General features: G+C 43.3%; 2 protein-coding genes across 2 annotated transcripts; one reads left to right on the top strand and one right to left on the bottom strand.

Moving 5' to 3' along the window:
• The first annotated feature begins 473 nt into the window (after positions 1–473).
• LOC127318332 (F-box protein At1g30200) lies at positions 474–1805 on the top strand. The gene has a single exon (XM_051348804.2). It carries the CDS (start codon positions 560–562, stop codon positions 1637–1639), a length of 1080 nt encoding a protein of 359 aa, XP_051204764.1. The 5' UTR covers positions 474–559; the 3' UTR covers positions 1640–1805.
• Positions 1806–4265: 2460 nt separating this feature from the next.
• Positions 4266–10720, bottom strand: LOC127318341 (uncharacterized). Its single transcript, XM_051348816.2, has 13 exons — positions 10386–10720; positions 8835–8908; positions 8597–8680; positions 8427–8507; positions 7593–7673; positions 7393–7485; positions 6407–6580; positions 6240–6307; positions 6061–6112; positions 5897–5950; positions 5725–5814; positions 4890–4956; positions 4266–4614 (listed from the first exon to the last, which is right to left on the bottom strand). The coding sequence occupies exons 1-13, from the start codon at positions 10525–10527 to the stop codon at positions 4523–4525; spliced, it is 1152 nt and encodes a 383-aa protein (XP_051204776.1). The 5' UTR covers positions 10528–10720; the 3' UTR covers positions 4266–4522.
• Between the last annotated feature and the right edge of the window lie 6295 nt (positions 10721–17015).

The raw sequence follows: 17015 nt of genomic DNA on the forward strand, positions 1-17015 counted from the left end.
GCGGGCGCGGAGGGACCGCCGGAGGAGCTGCGCCGCGGTCGGTGTGGTGGTGGGGAATTGCGGGTTGGTTCGGGGGCTTGAAGCCGCCTTCCCGGGCTGCTGTTCCCTGGGGTTGCCGGGTGCTCGCCGGCGTCGGATCCAGCCGTGCTCCTGCGGAGAGTGGCGGGTTTTCTCTGGGGCGAGGTTCGGCTCCGGCTCTCGTTCGCGCTGGATTTGATTGACCGGGCTGCCTGGCTGGTTGGTGACGACTGAGGTATGTGCCATTGTTGGATTTTGCTTGGCCCTTCCTGTTGATTTTCCATGGCGCATTCTATTTCAACCCCCTCGACATTTCGTTCATGCTTCTCCTGTTTCCCGTGCGTGTTCTTACCGCGCCAAGTTCTCGTTTTCTTCAGGCAGCTGCGTCGATTCGGCGGCCGGTTGCAGCCATTCCGCGAGCCATCAGGGGAGCCAAGGTTGAGCAAACCTGTTCTTGGCATTTCCGGGCAACCTCGCCGGCGTTCGATCTACCGGGCGGAACGAAAGGCGTGACCTTTCCTGACCGCCTGCCGGCAGCGCAATGCTTCCCAAGGCCCGAATCCACGCGGACCCGGCGCTCGAGCTCGAGGCCGACCTGTTCGACTGCCTGCCGGACTCGCTGGTCCTGCACATCCTCAACAAGGTGGAGGACGTGCGATCTCTCGGCCGCTGCTCGGCCGCCTCGAAGCGGCTCCACGGGCTCGTCCCGCTCGTCCACGACGTGCGCGTCAAGATCGACCACGTCGTGACGGTCGACGGCAACGGCGACGCCGAGGACGCGCTGAACCTGCTGTCCTCGCCCAAGCCCCGGAACGTGCTCTCGCACCTCCTCAAGCTCATGCTGTCCACGATCGCCAAGCCCTTCCACAGCATGCGCGGCAGCCCAACCGGGCGGCCGCTCTTCCCGCACCTCGCGCAGCACTCGCCGGCGCAGGTGCTCCGGAGCTTCGCCTACGTGCGGAACCTCCAGATCGAGCTCCCTTCGGGGGATGTCGGGACCGAGGACGGAGTGCTCCTGAAATGGCGGGCCGAGTACGGGAGCACGCTTCAGAACTGCGTGATCCTGGGGGGCACCAGGGTCGACCGCAAGCCTGTTGTTGGCGCGGAGCATGAGCCGGCTTCGGAAGACAATGGGAGCATGCCGGAGTCGTTCTACACCAATGGAGGGCTCAAACTCCGCGTCGTGTGGACGATCAGCTCTCTGATCGCCGCGTCGACCAGGCATTATCTTCTCCGGTCGATCATCAAGGACCACCCCACGCTTACAAGCTTGGTGCTCACCGATGCCGATGGCCAGGGCACACTGAGCATGGGAGCAGAGCAACTCAAGGAGTTTAGAGAGAACCAGTTGTCCACCTCGGCATGCTCCAACAGGACCCAGGTCCCAGCCTGCAACATGAAGCTCAAATACGCGCCGTATCTCGAGCTGCCTGGAGGGATTGCATTGCAGGGTGCTACACTGGTTGCTATCAAGCCCTCAACCGAGGGAAGCAATGGCGGCCATATGAGCCGCAAGGAAACGGATGCATTCATCTCTGGGGCATTTGATGGGCCGCTCAAATTTGCTGCAAAGGCGCTGATGAAGAGGCGCACATACCTTCTCGAGATGAATGGCTTCTAGATACCTTGAGTTCTTCCTAGCTTGCCGATGCATCGATGGAAGGGTCACTTAGCTGCTTTAACTTTCGATCTGTGTCTAGTTTGTGCTTGTTCTCTTGTGTTAGCTCTTTGTACAGTGGAGACATTTGGTTGGTTATATGAAATATCATATCGAATTACTATAGTTTTCCACTGATCTCCTCCCTGGTGCCATGTGGGACACTCTTGAAAGTGTGATGTGATTCAACTATCATTCAAGCTCGTTGGTTCACCCCCACCAGTCTCTAACTCTGCTTCTGCTAGTTGATTCTGAAATGGCAATGTGCATTTTGCCACTACCTGCTCTTTTCCGGCCAAACTGCAAAAAGTAAGACCTGTGCGATCGAGAAACCACGTGTAGCAGTTATATCACACTTGAATTTTGGCCATTGTGTCTACATGGTTGCTCCAGATTCAGATTCAGTCACTGATTTAAATTATGTGTTCTTGTACTGCATATGGGTAAGAATTATTTTCTTTACAGCTGTTCTTTTGCCCCAGGAAAATCTTGTCCAAACTTGAGAGAGCAGTTTCATGGAAGGAGGTAGCATTAAAAGAGACTAGCCAGATTCCTCCTCCAGGTACATGTTATCCATTTGTGATTAAGAATGAAAAGGACTGATCTGATGCTGACAAATTCGTGCAGGAGAACCAGCTGCAGCTTGATTTTGATTTGCGTGTTTATTCTGAAGTCTGCCGGTACAGTTGTGAGGATGCTTTCCTGAAGTTGACTTTCCTTATTGGTTAGTACCTCTCTTATCTCTTCGACTTGCACGGATGTAGTTCTCTCATAATGATCTCAGTGAGTTGGTAAAACTAAGATTAATTTGATGATCGATCAATTATCCTTGGCCATTACATTGATGACAGGATACATATCACTTAATCCCATTCCCATGTGATTTGGATCATGACCCAGTCCACAAAAGTAAAAAAACACATCAATAATTTGGCAGTGGATTTTCGAACAAGAATGCGTCAGACATCAGAAGACGTCAACTTGCCATATCCGTTTGTATGAGGTTATATCAATAATTTTGCTTCATCTTTTTGTGAATAATTGAGGTTTTCAGATCTAGCGTGGGGTCACCCGTAAGGCTGGCCCAAGATTTATTCCCTACATTTCTAGCATTTAGATTCGGCTGGCATTGTACTTCCCCTTTAGAAAAAAAGACGGCATGTGCACATGCCCTTTAAAAAAGGGCTGGCATGTGTACTTGAAAAGAAGCTAAATTGGTCAGGACTTTGGCAAAGAATCTTGGGATAATGTACAACTGTACATGGCTGGTGTCTCAAGTGTATATTTTTTGGAAAATAAGATTATACTTTCAGGCGTTTAATTATTTTACAGCTGGGTTCAAGTTGCACATATATTGTTTGATGGGCTGTTCTTTTAAAAATATAATAAACAAGTAAATGTACCGTTGTTCTTATAATCACAAATGTGCTTTAGTTTATGTAGCTCCACAAGGAAGTTTGCATCAACTTGAGCTTTCTTTTAGATTTAAAAAGGGCTTCTTTTCCAGGCAAGGTCTAGTGGTTGGAAACAAAGATTGCCTGTTTCTCTTTATCTTCGACTGGTGGTAACGGTTAATTCCAATGTTCCTCAAATATCAATGATGATGGTGTTTTAGCAAAAGAAAGCTGAAAATTACAGTTGGTCTTTTGAGCTCAAGTTCACCATACGGCACATAGCTAGAGTCTAGAGATGCTGACTTCTGAAGAAATGGCAAAAACAAAACTTTCGTTGTTCTGGAGCTAGACATGTTGTCAAGAAGGCACTTTCTACAGGTCAAAATCTGGGATTTTTTCTTTGTTTGAATATTGGAACAAAACAAATAACGCTAAGCTATGGAACTGTTAAAAAGATTCACCACGTGAAGCGAGATCTGCATTGCTCCTGGCCATATGCCTCCCTGCCTGGCTGCGCAAATCAGTCAATGCACAGTAGTATCAATCTGATAACTGGGAGCGAATAACTCGCACGATCTGGAGTTCTGATATGGTCCTATCGATTCAGCTCTTCAGATGATCCGATCAATGCACTGGGAGGATCACGTCTACAGTATTTAACATGCCAATACGGCAGTACCTATCATTGGACAGTGGATAGTGCGATTTTGTAATGTACCTGATTAAGGATGTAGAAATAAAGGTACCCTCAAAAAAAAAGGATGTAGAAATAAAGTCAACTCCTTGGTTAGACTACATCCATCCCATGTTTTCCGTTGACACTTTTTGGGGGTGTAACTGTTCTGGAGCTAGAGTCTCTACTATGCAATTCTTTGGTTCCAGTTAAACTAGATATTCAGTGGAATGCACAAATGTAACGTTCTGGTTACTCAAGTAGGAAATGCGAAGAATAATGCCCCCATTTGGAACAAGGTAGGAATAGGAAACCACATAACTTTAGGTGTGATGTACCTCCACAACAATTCCTAATCAAATTCATATCTTCCATTCGGTATATCAAAGGGACCCCATTGATGAGTGATTCCTTTTGTTCTATAAGACACCAGAAATTTTCCTGCAGAAATTCAATTCTCCACAGTTCCAAACAGGGCTTAATGATGTTAGGAATATATGATCCCAATGACTGAAGCAAGCAATTAGCAAAAGAACATTTCTGTGATCTACTGACTTCCAAGTACAGCATTGCCCCAGTTCAGGCCGTTCAACTACACGCTACTGATGGACATCAAAGCACTTGCCCCTATTCTGTCTTTTTACAACTTTTGATCGACTAATGTGCAACTTTTGATGGGCTTGCAATCTCAGTGTCTCCTCTAGAGAGCGTATACCGGATCCACCTCGTTACAAGCCACAAAACTTGGAAAATGTGAGGTGCGGCTCAGGTTTCAGAAAATTATCTGTACTTGCCTATCTCCATTTTCTTCTTGAGTGCCTTTTGTCCATGGTATATGAACGAGTCAATGATGCCAGAGACAGTGAAGATCCCTGAGGATCATGCAAGAAAACAGGTCAGTAAGTCAGCAAGGAAAGCTAAAACAGTTCTACAGAATTTTATACAGAATGCAATGGCATGTAGATACAAGATCATTTTCTGGGGGTACTATTTTATATTTAAAAAGAACTTGGTCAAATATAGACTTGAGCATCCAGAAATTAACTGGAGCATCATTCGGTAAAGGATGAAGAGGAACAACCTTTGACATGATGTAAAATAATAATAAAAAGAAGAGTTCATGACAAACTAGAAGTAATTTTCATACCTCCCACTATAGCACACAGGTTTGTCAAGTAGTGGAGGAACGATCTATTTTCTTCTGTGAATATCACCTGCATAAAACATCAGCCATACAGCTCGAGTCAAACTCCATCTCAGTAAGCCCAACCACAGAGTAGCTTGTAACGGGCTGAAATATGCTAAACAAAAACTTACAAAGAATTCAACTTAACAAAATCACTGTACTGTATGAGTATCCATGCGATTGTGGATTTATTACATGGATATGCAAGTATGCTACAAGAGTGCTGCTACACGTACGACAAAATTCGTCCGATCTGTGTACGATGTAAAACATGCATCATTGATTGCAGGCCTGGGAAAAATCTCCGCGGCCCAGCTGCACATCGTAGCAAAGTCGGATGGGTTTTATCGTACGTGAAGCAATTCCGATGCTACAATGCACATGCCACACGTGCAGATGTATCTCACTATGCTAGAATACTCTCAAAGCTCACAAGATGGGACATATTGCTCCTTCAAAGCATAGACCAGTTTTGTCCTGCAACTCTACATATATGCAACTACAGCATAATAATGGGTAATGATGCACATTAGGCCTTTGGCTCCAATAAGATTTTGGAGATAGGCAAAAGAGTGAAGGAATGCTTTAAGCTTTTAATTTTCAAGTGCATGTTTAGAAGAATCAGAAAAAAAAAAGCAGTATTTACACCTGCTGCATATGCAGCAAGAATGCATACATCTCCTTAACGAAGAGCAAAATTAGCGAGAAAGCTGGACATGCTGAGATGTTAAGATAGAAATATATGCACATATTTCTGCAGAAATCTGTATGTGCATCTTCACATCTTTGTTATTACCTTTATAGGCGAGAAATCATAGAAGAAAAATACTCCAGGTTGAGGTCTCGGATGAACATTTCCATCTCTAAAGTGCTCCGTCACTGAGAACTGTCAATGAAAGTAACAATTGCAACATTAAGGTTGATAACAGAAAGGTTGAGCATGCAATCATTCAATGAACTCCACTAACTTGGTTTGAATCAATCTTTCGCCCTCTTATGTCGGTGTAAATTGTAGGGACAACCTGGATAAGAAAACCCAGTAAAATTGTTATACAATCATGGTTGCTAGATACATAACCAAGGGCAAAGAAATGATAGAACTGCAATAAACGCAAATGCAAATAATACCCACTTTTATAAAGTATTGGTATGTCCCATCTGATGCCGGCTGTGTCCACTGAGCACTGTGTTCATGAAATTGGTTAGTACTTGAGGGAAGAGAAAAAAAAAGACGGCAATACATTCAAGAGAACATGTGCTTCAAATAGAAGTGTTCATTGTATGCTGAATGTGCTGGATGTACAAACTTACCCATCAAGTGGATTGACAACACCAGGGAATTCTGTCCCAAAGGACAGTTTGTTTATTTTGTGAGTAATCTGGTAAAATTACACATGACGTGTTAGTAATGCTGAAGGCAGGCACTTCGCTAGCTAAGGAAGAAAAAGAAAAAAGAAACATGTATGTGATGTACTTACATTAAAACCCGCTTCCAGGGACAGTTCAGGCACCTCTACGTTTGATTCATAATATCCTCTGCCTGGTGCAAAATGGAAATTTCCGGCAACTTTACTGACATCTAGAAAGCCATGGACACTGCAGCCTTCACCATGTTGAGTTTTAACTCTTTCAACAAAGTCCTCTCTAGCGCACTGCCATAACAGTCATATAGTCTTAGCAGTGGAAACAGCAGGCATGCAGAAACGAGAAACTGAGCACACAAAAAGAAGCTTGGTCGGACATTATAGGATTCAAGGCATATATTATATATAACATTACGGGCGTGCTGCACCTACAAGCCTATTCCATAATACCGTCCTGAAGTTCGCTAACATGTATTGTCAACATTACATGATCAAACTAAATCTAACAGATACAGACATCAAAAAATAAAGCATGCCTCAAGTTTAATCTTCAAAAAGAACCACGGGTGTGTAATTACCATGTGACACAGAAAACTCATGTACCGCCCTAGCTCTCCACTAGTATAGAAACTAATGCCCAAGAAAGAATAGAGAAGGCTGATGGATGCCATGCAGGAGAAGCATTATATGTGACGTTGCACATGATGCAAACTCTTTCTTTTCAATGAAATGAAACGCAATCTTTGCGTTTTTTCAGAACAAAAAACAGAGTGTGCAGGCATGAAACTAACTCACGAATGGGCCATATCTGCTATTTGAGAGAGAACGGTGACTTAACAGAGAAAGGTGAATTAACAGTGACGTGGATATTGGATCAAAATACTGGTTTCTTAAGTAAAACATTAACTCGGTACATTGCAATATTCAACAGAACATACTGGATTCTTAAGTAAAACATTAACTCGGTACATTGCAATATTCAGCAGAACATAACCATGCAATGGATATCGCTTTTTATATTAAACTAAACCAAAGAAACTCAATAGAAAGTAACAAAATTGATATATCCAGGTAAAGCTATGACAAAAGAATCAATATACCTGGTCAATTAGATCAGGATTTGTAAGAGCCCACCCTTTCTTCTTGTAGGCCTCCCTAACTTCTTCACACGAATTACAGCATTGTTCATCCGACTGAAATCCAAAATGTCGCAATCAGTCCAAAGTTCACAAAAGTAACAGAATGACCGATAAGTTCAATACTGGCAAGATAAGCTCAAGTAACATAAAGGTGTGCATACCTCCTCTGCACCATAACATGTGCCACAATATTCCTCGCCTTTGTCAAGCCTTCCTCCGTGTTTTTGCAATGGTCTCTCAATCTATAAAAAAGATCAATATAGCATGTGTGAAATGGCAAAGTAGAGCAAAGCAGATACTAAGAGTAGGTTAGCCATTTACTTTCAATCAGCTACGGTATCATATTTTACAACGACATTTTTATCTATACATCAGACGCGAGAGGAACAAGGGCATAAGATATTACTATGATTTTATATCGAGGCACGTAGAACTGAAAAATGCTTCCGTGGCAATACATTAGTGACTACAAACCTTAAAAGTACCAATTAATCAGCGTTAATCAGAAATGATGATTTGTGCTTGCAACTTTAATATACCCAACCACATTCTAGCAGAGAACCATACAGAGGCACAGCAAGCGCAAATATGCAAGGATGGAAATAACTTAAGAAACTCACAGGCATGATCGTCATGTTATACCTTTAGAAAGCCGTATCACTTTCAGAAGATGGTAGAGTTAAGTAATGGGAAATCATAGCCATTACCACATTTTTTGCTGCCTAGTCTTCTAATGACAGATAGGGATACGGGAGCCACAAAAAGTTGACAAATTTCAGTCTCCGGTTTGTAAATATATACACTTTGTTCACACAAAATCCTCACAGAAAGATCGGAAGGGGAATCGAACTGACGAACTCAACTTTAACCACAATAGCTACAGTTGTCATAAAGAAACATGTGGCTCAGCTTGGAATTAACCCCGCACGACTACTTATTTCTAGACCTGGAAATTTTAATGAAATAAACAAACTTTAAATGAAACAGAGTCGAACCTTTGCTCCACCAATGCCTTCTTTTCTTGATTCGATAACATTACCATGTGAATCTAACCTTTTCTTTTCAATGTCATGCCGCTACAATGAAAAAAGGTAACAATATTGTGACAAATCAACATTTAGAGTTATCAGAATTTAGCACAAAAGGAGATGATTTAAATCCTTACAATGTCCTGGTGCTGCTCACCACTAATATCCCTTGTATCAACACTGAGAAGGGTGCAAGGAATACTTGGGAAAGAAATATCAAACTGCAAAACAGATTTAACGTTACAACAAATATGCACACCATATTATCAAAATATATTAGATCATCACTCCAGCAAGTATGCCTTTTAGGTTGGAAACAATAGAAGTACAGGAAATAAAAGAATCAAGTCTAAACGATGGTAAGGAAATACTAACATTTACTCTTAGCCTTTCTCCTCTTGATGTGTCTACCACTAACTTAGTCTCTGTTGCTGAATAAAAATACGACTCTGCAAAAACAGCATGGATACATCAAAGGTGATTATTAGAAGTTTGTCGTTACTTAATTATTTGTGATGGACAATATCTGGCATATATTAGATATAAAGAGCCACAACACCAAACACAAAAGGAAAAAAAAAAAAAAAAGGGTAAAGGCCACAGATACTGAACAAAAAGGCACTTCCAAACTTGCCCAAGAGAGGAAACAACCATATACATTCCCGTCCAAATTGCAAATTTCTAGCAGAGCATCAGCATTGAGCTTAGCAAGTCTACTTTACTTTAGACCATGGTTTTTTCAGTCACTCGCCGAGTCGTTTTCGAAAAATCACGGCGACTCGCGACTATACAGCGACTTTTGGTGACTATACAACGTCTTTGGTCGACTATACACTGAGTCGCAGCCTCGGTGACTCACTTTTGATTTGCGACTCAAAAACCATGCTTTAGACCCGTAAAGGCAAGATATTTCTTCCTACCAAAAGTTGGATAGCTCCGATTTCAATGAAGGAAGGAGGAACACCGCTGTAGCAGATGCCGCGGAAGGCTTTTAAACAAGAAAATGCCCACGGATGATGTTGTCTCTGAAAAAGGAATTGTCTCGCACAATCAAAAGCAGTAATTTAATTCCTACAAATGACAACCATACATCAGGAGCTCCAATGTGCGGAAAAACCTGGACAATGCAAAACTTGGCTCTAAATTCCAAACACGGAGAGAAGATGCCCGGCATTCAAAACATTCACCAAGGAGATAATCTTGACAGCACCAGATTCAAGCAACGTATAACGACTAAAATAAGCATACAAGTTGAACCATGAGCACGTTGGGTTGCCCATAACTAACTTGCGGGTCCAATTCTGCTCCCAACAGAACCTTTTCACCAAAGAGTTGCTGCAAACATGTGGGCAATCCACATGACGATCTATTTACGGAAAGACAAGAACAAAACACAAAGGATGTGACCGCTCATGACCAAATTGTGACAGCGGCAGGTGAATCCAAGAGTACACCGGCAGAACCGTGCCCACCTAGCTGACACCACAGCAGGAACTAGTAAAAACCGAAAGATTTTCGAGAATCTTCCAACAACTCGTGCATTGCAGTTTGCGGCAATGTCCAGAGCAGCACCACAGCTAGGTATGTCAACCAAAAGTCGAACCTTTTCCCTCCGAGGACAGCAAAGACGTAGCTTGGCACGACAGTCCACCTTTATCTCTAGAGAAGATTGCCACGGGCACGCCCGAAAAGCATAGCGAAATCTTGCCATGCCCGCGAAAAAAGAAGGGTACTACTACTATTCGAGAATTCCGCGCAATTGAAATCACGGGGCTCGCCAAATCCAGAATCCAAGCAGATGGTACCAATCTATCCTAAGGGCGGGCGGGGCAGCTATAATTCAACCTAGTAATAACTGTCGAATCTCCGCAGCGTGGGTGGATTGGCCATTACGGCCGGGCGGGCGGGGAGGAGAGAGGCGCTTACTGGTCTCGGAGATGAAGAGGAGCATCATGATGAGGGCGGACACGAGCGTGACGACGCCGCCGGAGAGCGTCCGCTTGTAGAAGTCCTCGTTGACCTTGGGGAAGGCGTCCAGCCCCTTGACCCTGTGCAAGAACCCGTCCATCTTGCTCCGGCGCCGCCGCCGCCGGCCGGCAGCTCGGTCCCTGGCCCGCGAAGCCTAGAATCTGGCCCGATCCGGGCCCGCGAGAGCGAGATGGGTGCGGGTGGCGGGGTTTGACCTGCGTGCCGCGAGATTCCGCCGGGTGCGGGTCGGGATTGGGAGAGAAGAGAAGAGAAGAAGCGGAGACGATTACGAGGAAGGAGGAAGGAAGGAGGAGATATAGGAGGGCGACGTAGTAGTAATAATAATGGTGGGGTTAGCGCTGCAAAATTTCCCGAGGGCCCACGTGGCGGGGCGCGGTTGGCTGGCGCTGGCGGAAATGCGTTGGACCCCGCCGACGTGGCAGGTCCGGTTCGGGTGGGAAGTCGCCAACTCTCCGGCCGGCGTATTTTTTTCCGGGTTAAACACAGAAACCTATGTATGTACCTCGTATATTGTTTTTTTTATTTATTCCAGGTACTATCTTAAGTGAATACCAGAATCTCTGACGGTTTCCCTTTTTCTGAACGATCTCAATCCTGTTTCCCGGGTTGTTTTTATTTATTTCAGGTAGGTGAAATCTCTGACGATTTCCGTTTTTGTGAACGATCTGAAAATTGTTTTGGATGACGTGGCATGCATCTGCGTGTGTACGATTCGTAGGTGACCTAACCAGGTCTCTGTTTCGATTCGTAGCGTGGCAGGTGTGTGCGTCTCTGCTCGCACGCGTCTGGAACCTTCCGTAGATGGTCAAAGTTTCCTTTTTCTTTCTTTTCGACGTGGTCAGTTCTGACGATGTTTTTATCGCGCGCCTGCTCGAAACGAATTTACCACCAACTGATCGTGACCGCCGTTCGGTTTAGCTTTCCCACGAAAAAGAAGAAAAAATGCAACGGCTTCGCACTACAGGAATGGACCGAAACGCCGACGACCTAGTCATACGCCGACGGCCAAAAGTCGAGGCCGTCGGTGTATGGGCCGTCCAGGCCAGCCCTCCAACAAGGCCGTCGGCGCAGCAATGCCCTCGGCGTAGGCGACGCTACGCCGACGGTTGCCCTCGGTGCACCGCAGGCCGTCGGCATAGGCCTGGGATACACCCCACCAACTCTGGACCGTGTCGGCGCTGTCACGGCGTCACAGATACCCCGAGGGCTGCCCTCGGCATAGCCTCACAATTTTTTTTCTTTTTTTTCTCCAAGTTTTATATTTTTCCTAGAAACTAAGTAACATAATATGATGTAGTGCAAAGGTTTTACATTTTTTTGATTTTTTTTGAGTTAGTTGTGCTCGATTCAAAATGCAGCTAAAACAGTGGGCATGAACTTTCTAACCTAGATGCATAATTTTTTAAAACTCTTAGTAGATCTATGATAAAATATATAGTTGTGAACCTAAAAATATTTTTTACAAAAAATTAAGGGAAAACAATCATGCTCCTGTAGTTCAAATTTTGTCCGCTTCCAGCTGAATCGGTAGCAATTTGTCTTTTTGGTGAGAGGTACCTAGAAATATTTTGAGGTGCAAGAAGTTGGTGATTTGTACATACAATATAGTCTAGTATTCTTGAAAATTTAGTTGGTGCAATTTTGGAATTGTTTCTTGGTAGGTGCTTCACAAAAAACCCCGCTTTTCGCGCTCAGTAATTAAAAAATAGATTTTTTATGCAAAGCTCACAAAATCCCCCAACAACAACATTGCTTCCGATCGGTTGGGACACTCTCTACTGGACAGCCTCGACATGGCACGTTCTGCAAAAATTATTCCAAGGGCACACGCATATCGAACATGGCTACCAATCAGCATCGGTCAAAGGTTATGCCACAAATCATAAAGCTAAATCTAACGGTCCGTGGTATGGACCGAGATTTGACTGAGAGTGAGTAGTACCGTATATCATTACCATTTAGGATATGAGTGGCATGTCCACCGTGGCATCGTAATTAGGTGGATTCTCTACAGAAAGCTTCGGTTTGAACGAAGGTTAAAATATTTACATGGAAATCTCTTCACAGTATTTTTCCTTGTTATGGTGTACTTGCAAATAGACATGTACCCGTAACTAGTCAATGCCCATGCCGTCACATCCAACGTGAAGATATACAACGTGCTCTTTTTGTGCTTTAGAACTAGAAGTTTGGAGGAAACTTGTATTGGGGGGTAGGATAGAAGATGCAATGCTAGTCGATAAGAGCTGGAAGTATTGTTCTTGAAGAATAGATAGTGAATCAACATGCTCAAGATACAAGGGAATTTATTCTTACAGCTTCCTGGTATGCGCCGCCAGCTTGTGCATGATGAGAAAGTAACTATAAGTTCAATTGCTACAATGTCCAGACAGTTGATACAGTATGATGCTAGCAAACAAATATATCCCAAACTCCCATTCATTAGACATTCTGCATTACTCTTAATAAAGAGGTGGTTTGTTCTAGGGCGCTATATTAATCTCTAAGGCATAGATAAAGCAAGCCAATGAGGTAAACTTCAGTCCCCATTCAACAATCCAAAATCTAAACACCGCAAACTAGACTAAACATCACAACATTAAATGTAGACAGTTGGAATATAGGTTAAAATCTGCAACAAATTCAACAAAGAACTACAACAACCTATATGCATACCACAATCTTCAAAACTAAGCTCAACCTACAAGTAAACTTTTGATGGATACTTGACTCATCCCACAACACAAACAATACATGAAGGAAAAGTATTTCAACATCCCATTATCACTAGACATTGAGGAGGTCTTGGAGAAATCTTAATAAAGAGGTAGATTGTTCTAGGGTGTTGTATTCATATCTAAATTCTAAAGGCACACCCAAAGCAAAGCCAATGTAAACTTCAGTTACCATTATACGAATTAAATTCTCGGTGATATAAACTTACAGTCACATAAAGGCAAACACCATAAAAAACTACCAACCTCAGAAGAAACATTAACTTACGAGCTTATCGAATAAGTCACCCGGCTTATTACTTGAGGCTTCGGAACTATTTATCCTATAACTAATTTATAAGCCTAGAATAAGTTGGGTGGCTTGTCGAATAAGCTAGGGAAGGGCAGGTTATTTTTTAAGCTGACAAAATAACTGGGCCACGACATGTTGTTGATGTTCTTCGTGCTCTTCTTCTGCAGCGCACATTGATCGAAACCCATGAGAAAACCACTGGTCAACCCAAACAAACCAATTCGAAATGGGAGAAGCAGTGCAAGGGGGATCATTCGAGTGGCTGCAGCCCACAACAAGCACTACAAAGGAAAACATTTTTTTTGACAAATCACTTTCGTCATGTTAAGGCCAATTTTCGTCAAGGATTACTTCGCGGTGACAAAATTTGATCGTCATGGGGTTCGTCAAGGAAGCTCCGTCATAAAATATCGGGGGTGACGGTATGCATTTTTTCGTCAACGTCAAATGTTTGATGGTGACGACCTGCAAATTCGTCAACATCAAAGGTTCATTGTTGACAGACAGGTTTATCACGAAAAATTGCAACTTTCGTCAATATCTAAATCTTGGGAAGCTTCTGATTGGTCCAAAAAAAGCATACGTGGCCTTACATGTGGGTCCATTTGGCTTCGACAACATGGGTCCGACGGCGCCGACATGGATATCCGGTGGGACCCACAAAATATTATGACAAGCTGGACCCACAATATTCGACCGGTGGGATCCACAAAATTCAGACAAGTGGGACCAGGTTGTTGCCGACATATGGGTCCCAATAATGTCGATCGGTGGGACCCACAAATTCTGACAAGTGGGACCAGAAATTGGTGCCACGTGGTTTCATTTAATAGTGACGTTGTGACATTTTCCGTCACCTTTTGAATTTGACAAAATTTGAGAGCATTTGAATTATTTGCGAAATTTGGGAAACAAAAAAACTGGCGAAATATCAAAAAGTAGACAATAAATATCATACTTAAATGGTGGCACAAGAAGTATATATGTCTCTCACAGACCGAAAGATTCATAAGAAAATTACAATTGGAACACAAAGAAATTAAAAGACCTATGATTAATAATGTTGTAGGACGGTGGTGCAATAGATTAGTTGCCCTGGGATTGAGACATGGATGGTGGCTGGGATGTCCTCAAGAGCAAATTAAGCACGGCATCCATTTCTCGCCACCTCTTTTCATAAGCCGTAGTCTTTTCTTCTTGGGCTTTCTTCACAGCCTTCAAGTTCTTCCTCCCGCTTCTTCCTGATCTCTTCAAATTTTTCATCTTGTCCTTGTAGTCTTGCTCGCATCTCACCGTGCTACGTTTCGGTCACCGCTCGTATGGAGTTCTCGCTCTTGATCCGCGCCTTTGTTGTAGCTCTCGGATGCGTGTAGCCGAGACGATAAGACTTCCCGGAACTTGTTGCGACGCCCAATCTTGGTAGGAATGTCTGCTGCAGGTGGTGGATGGGCTTTTCTCGCTCAGAACTAGCCGAACAATTTGCAAATCAGTCAAATCAGGTTCATCTTCATTGCGTGGCGCCGCTTTTTTTGCCACCATTTTATCCCGCATAAAGATTACAATCATTGCATGGACAACATACAAAATCGGATTATATTATATTGTGCTAATATGAAATATTTCTTACATATGCACTTTTTGCTTCAAAGACTCATAATGTTATCCTTGTTAGTGTGTGTGATTCTAAAAAATTCAATTGGAGAGGTTTCTTCTTCCCGCCGCTTAGCCTTCTCGCTTGAAAAATGTAGAATGCACATTACCATTGTACACTCGTGTATGACAGAAGTATGAACCGTATTGGGAAATTCGTAACACTTACTAGATGTTCCCGTGAGCAACATAGCTTCGAGATCCAAAGTGGTATGGAACTGCTTTCACGCCTTCTCTGTTCTTTCCATTTATTACACACAAATTCCTATGTTCAAGACATGCATTTTATTTATCCGCATCGTAGAAATGTAAGAATTCAAGAGTCGTTATTGAAAGGAATAACGTTTATGTACCTGGTACTTCTCATCAAACCATCTTTTCACCAGCTTCTTTCCAGCTTTTCTCTTCTACATGATCCGGCTTCTTGAGATATGCTTGCTCCAGTGTGAGATTTTTAATTTTCGGCCAATACTCCTTTTTAAGCCTATATCGGAACCGCCGAATACTAACTTGCAAAGCATATCAGTGCACACATCTTGAGCCACCTCATCATTTTTGTCCATATTAAACTTTCCCTTCAAAATAGTGATGCATTAATCGCAGAATATTAGATAGTTGATCATGTAGCATACTAATTAGGTTAAACCAAGATTGTACAGGACTCACCGCCATCGTACTTATAGCATGAGGAATGACATATTTGAGAGTGTCATCTTTCTTGTACCGTGTCCGTTGTGTTGCAAGCGGCATTTTTTCACGGATGTGAATACCAACCTCATTGCTCGGCTTTGTCGATCGGACATAATCCTTGGGTCTCCCGACACCAAAGCCAGTGAATTCAATTGGCATCTTATTGCCACCATGTCTTCTTGTGTACTCATGTAGTCCATGGCCCATGGTACGTTCCTCGCGTCCACCTCTCTTTCTCTTACTACCGCCGCATGTTGTCGGTGTCTCTCGAAAGAAGATATACGAAATGATTCTCTTTTATATGAAAATATGCGGTACGTTGTTTAGTTTTTACAAATTTTCATACCTTGCCGCTCAAAGTTTACAATTTGATTGTCCTCAGGAGATGAGGTGCTGCCTCCAGATGTCATGATCTCGGTTAGGTGAGGGTGCTCCTTCGGTGTTCGGACAAGAAAGGGCCGTCGGCTCATCGATGACCCACCTCGGTTCAGCTTGTTGCCATTGATCTTGTTGCAATGTTGGATGGTGCAACTTCGTGTATGGATCGCTTCTTCTCGTGCAACTATTGCAGAAGAAGCAACTATCTACAAGCAAAGTAGAGGCTACATTAGTACGAAACATTTAGCATGTACGTATTTCCTATCATAGTTCGTACATAGTTCCACAGCACTGAGCTGAAGTTTTGCCGACCGTGCGCCGATCCTCATCTGAATGAAGATCATCATCAGCAGTAGCTATCTCTTCTCGGATTCGGTTCATACGAAGGGTCCTCTTCGACCTCCATCTCTTCGCAATCTGTGTCCTTTAGATTGTTACTAGTTCCTATTTGTACCCCACCATACACTAATGTACGTGCAAAACCAGAGAAATCTTTCTGAAATTTGTGGGCAGGTCCATATCTTTCAAATAAAATTTTTTCCATGCGTACTACATTTTCTTGCATTTGTTTCTCCTTGGCAAGCTCATATGCCGGCTTGACGGTTTTGTGTCTCCGCTGAAATAATCGGAAGAGCGGAGCGTGAACAAAACATAAGAGGGGGCCAATTCCATAGAAAACAGCAAATAATTGTCTTTGCAAAATATTGTACAGCAGCAAATGATTGAAAACATAAGAGTCTACGTGCTGATTGAAAACATAAGATATGTGCTGATAGAAGTTCAGATATGTGCTGATAGAAGTTCAGATATGTGCTGATAGAA

This window comes from Lolium perenne, chromosome 1 (genome assembly GCF_019359855.2).
Source record: "Lolium perenne isolate Kyuss_39 chromosome 1, Kyuss_2.0, whole genome shotgun sequence".
Taxonomy (NCBI): domain Eukaryota; kingdom Viridiplantae; phylum Streptophyta; class Magnoliopsida; order Poales; family Poaceae; genus Lolium; species Lolium perenne.